The 3,711-nt window shown below is 48.9% G+C and overlaps 1 protein-coding gene across 1 annotated transcript; it reads left to right on the top strand.

The window, feature by feature from the left end:
- Window positions 1–2,381: 2,381 nt before the first annotated feature.
- Window positions 2,382–3,500, top strand: GPR45 (G protein-coupled receptor 45; the record flags this gene model as incomplete). Its single annotated transcript, XM_084235115.1, has 1 exon — window positions 2,382–3,500. One exon carries the CDS (start codon window positions 2,382–2,384, stop codon window positions 3,498–3,500), a length of 1,119 nt encoding a protein of 372 aa, XP_084091241.1.
- Window positions 3,501–3,711: the final 211 nt, after the last annotated feature.

Raw genomic sequence — 3,711 nt, 5'->3', positions numbered from 1 at the left:
GTTATTCATCTTCCTGGTCCCTTATTTAAGTTTTCTAGATTCCTGCTATGAGTGAGACCATCCGGTATTTTTCTTTTTCTTTCTGGCTTATTTCGCTGAGCATGATCCCTTCCAGCTCCATCCATGTTGCTGCAAATTGCATGTGTTTATCTTTTTTGAATTCAGCATCACTTTGTTTTTTAAAGATTTATTTTTATTTATTTATACAAGCACTGGGTACAGTCAGAAGCGCGGGAGGGTGAGAGAATTCACCAGAGCCAGAGCGGGGAGCAGAACAGGCAGAGTGATGAAATACACTGCTGAGGGGAGCAGCGGGCGGCAGGAGAGGTCTGTGCGCCATGTGGGACTCTCGCCAGGTGGCCGGGCATGGAACCGGTGCTGCAGAGGCTGCGGACAGCTTCGCAACTGAGCGCTCAACCACTGCGCACCGGGGAGGCCCAGCATCACTTTTAATAAGAGTTATGCGAGTCAAAAGCAAATGATAGGGCCTCCCCGGTGGCACTGATTCCATTCCGGCTGCTCCCCGGCCACGGGAGGAGGGTCCCACATGGCGCGCAGACCTCTCCTGCCGCCCGCTGCTCCCCTCAGCAGTGTACTTCGGTCCTTCTGCCTTCTCTGCTCCCCGCTCTGGCTCTGGTGAATTCTCTCACCCTCCCGCGCTTCTGACTGTACCCAGTGCTTGTATAAATAAATAAATAAATAAATAAATCTTTAAAAAAAAAAAAAAAGCAAATGATAGGCCATCTCATACTTGTGAGAATGGCACATATTACAAAGACCCCAACAATAAGTTTTGGAGAGAATTTGGAGAAGGAGGAACTATAATACATCGTTGCTGGGACTGTAAACTGTACAAACATTTTGGAAAGCTATCTGGATTTACCTTACTAAACAAAATTTGAAATAGCATGTGATCTAGCCATCCCATTGTTGAGCATTTATCTGAAGAACAAGAAGCCATGAACTCAAAAAATGACATGCTACAGTGTCTTTTGCAGCATTACTTACAATAACCAGGACATGGAAACAACCTAGATGCCCACTGATAGAAACTGGATCACGAGGATGTGGTATGTCCACATTATGGGATAGAAGGTAGCCAAAAGGAAAGAAATTTTACCATTGACTGCACAGTAGAAGGCAGGGAACTAACTGGAGTAAAATAAGTTAGAATGACAAAAACAAATATTGGACATTTACATATGGTTGATTTGACAAAGCAGAGTACTTAATAAACTAGTGGATACTGATAAAGAAGTAAGGTTTCTGAAATTCAGAGGTAGGTAGGAAGGAGAAAGGTCAGAGGGGTACAAAGGATGTAGAAGAAAAAAAGATTAGGGGAGCATGCTATGGAAGAATTTACTGCACAAACATCCCTCCAAAATTTTCATTAAGGAACACTAATGTCTTGGAAAGTTCAGAAGGTGTTATTTTGTAGTTAGTTGGCTGGTTACTTTTATTTATTTATTTTTTAAACATTTATTTATTTATGCATACAAGAACTGGGGTACAGGCCAGAGGTATGGCAGGTGAGAGGATTCACCGGAGACAGAGTGGGGAACAAAACAAGCAGATTGACTGAAAGATACTGCTGAGGGGAGCAGCAGGTGAGTCAGGAGAGTCTGCTGCGCCATGTGGGTAGCTACCTGGCTGGGGATTGAACTCATGCTGCGGTGGCTGCAGTGAGCTTCATAGGTTGCGTCTCAATCCCTTGTGCCACCAGAAAGGTCCCGGCTGTTTACTTTTAGAAGACATTACTTTTATTTATTCCTTTATTGTAAGATTTTTATTTTATTTATTTTTGCATACAAGAACTGGGGTGTAGGCCAGAGGTTCAGGGGTAAGAGGATTCACCAGAGTCAGAGAGGGGAGCAAAGCAGACATATCTGCTGAAATACAAGCTGAGGAGAGCAACAGGCAAGAAAGGTCTGCTGTGCCAAGTGAGTAGCTCTCTCACTGAGGATCGAACTCGTGCTGCAGAGGTACAGATAGCTTCACAGTGCTGTGCTCACAGAGGCCCACCACTCTAGTGTTTAGAATACCTCTAATATTTAAACACTGCCCTATTTGACGTGTATGTGGGAAGTCTAACTCCCTATCTTTTGTGCTCTTCCTTACTCTCTTCCTAGGCTACAGAGAGTGTCTAAGTCCAAAGGCGTGGACACCATCAATTGTTGCAGAGATGATGAGGATGTGATTGATGAAAGGTGAGTCCCCAGCTAGTGTTCCCAAAGAAAGACATCTCTCCTGACCAGCCCAGTGCCCAAGAGACCCAGGGCATCCAGGAAGAAGATGTAGCTGGCAGCCAGCAGCCAGCTGCCACCAAAGCGCTGAGAGGAGCCTGTCCAGCTGTTTCTGCCCTGGCCTCGTCTGTCTCCACTATGGCCTGCAACAGCACATCCATGCTGACTTTTGAATACCTGCTGCTGAATGGGACCAATGTGTCGGACTCCGGGTTGGCTCCCCCGGCCGCCCCCCTCAGGATATCCTTGGCAGTAGTCATGATGCTGATGATCGTGGTGGGATTCCTGGGCAACGCCGTTGTCTGCATCATCGTGTATCAGAGGCCAGCCATGCGCTCTGCCATCAACCTACTGCTGGCCACGCTGGCCTTCTCAGACATCATGCTGTCCTTATGCTGCATGCCGTTCACTGCCGTCACCCTGATCACGGTCCACTGGCACTTTGGGGATTACTTTTGCCGACTTTCGGCCACACTTTACTGGTTTTTTGTCCTGGAGGGCGTGGCCATCCTGCTCATCATCAGCGTGGACCGCTTTCTCATCATCGTGCAGCGTCAGGACAAGCTGAATCCACGGAGGGCCAAGGTGATAATCGCCACCTCCTGGGCACTGTCTTTCTGCGTCTCTGCTCCCTCTCTTGCAGGCTGGACCTTTGTGGAGGTGCCTGCCCGGGCCCCTCAGTGCGTGCTGGGCTACTCAGAGTTCTTGGCCAACCGTGCCTACGTTGTGACGCTGGTGGTGGCTGTGTTCTTTGCACCCTTTGGCGTCATGCTGTGCTCCTATCTGTGCATCCTCCACACGGTCCGGAAGAACGCCATCCGCGTCCACAACCAGTCTGACAGCCTGGACCTGAGACATCTGACGAGGGCGGGCTTGAGGCGGCTCCAGCGGCAACAGCAGGTCAGTATGGACTTGAGCTTCAAAACCAAGGCCTTCACCACCATCCTCATCCTCTTTGTGGGCTTCTCGCTCTGCTGGCTGCCTCACACAGTCTACAGCCTTCTGTCTGTGTTCAGCCGGAGGTTCTACTGCAGCTCCTCCTTCTACACCACCAGCTCCTGTGTTCTTTGGCTCAGCTACCTCAAGTCTGTCTTCAATCCCATCGTCTACTGCTGGAGAATCAAAAAATTCCGTGAGGCTTGCATAGAGTTGCTGCCCCAGACCTTCCAAATCCCCCCTAAAGTGCCTGAGCGGATCCGCAGAAGAATCCAGCCAAGCACTGTCTATGTGTGCAACGAAAACCAGTCTGCTGTTTAGGGGGGGCAGGCTGCTGTTTCAAGGAGGCTGGGCTCGTGGACTGGCTCCAGGATGGGGCTCGTCTGACCTGCTCGGCTTCCTGGCACTTTCGTCCCAGTCAGCATTTCGTGGTGGCCATTTAAGCACAAAGGTATCATTTGTTGCCAGATGAGTTGTTGACTCCCAAATTTTCAGAACAAATTATTTTTGTTTCTCGCTGGAGAGCATTTTG

The sequence above is a fragment of the Talpa europaea genome (genome assembly GCF_964194135.1).
Source record: "Talpa europaea genome assembly, chromosome: 6".
NCBI classification, from domain to species: Eukaryota; Metazoa; Chordata; class Mammalia; order Eulipotyphla; family Talpidae; genus Talpa; species Talpa europaea.
Note: the sequence above shows the minus strand (reverse complement) of the source record. Positions and strands in the feature narration are given on the sequence as shown.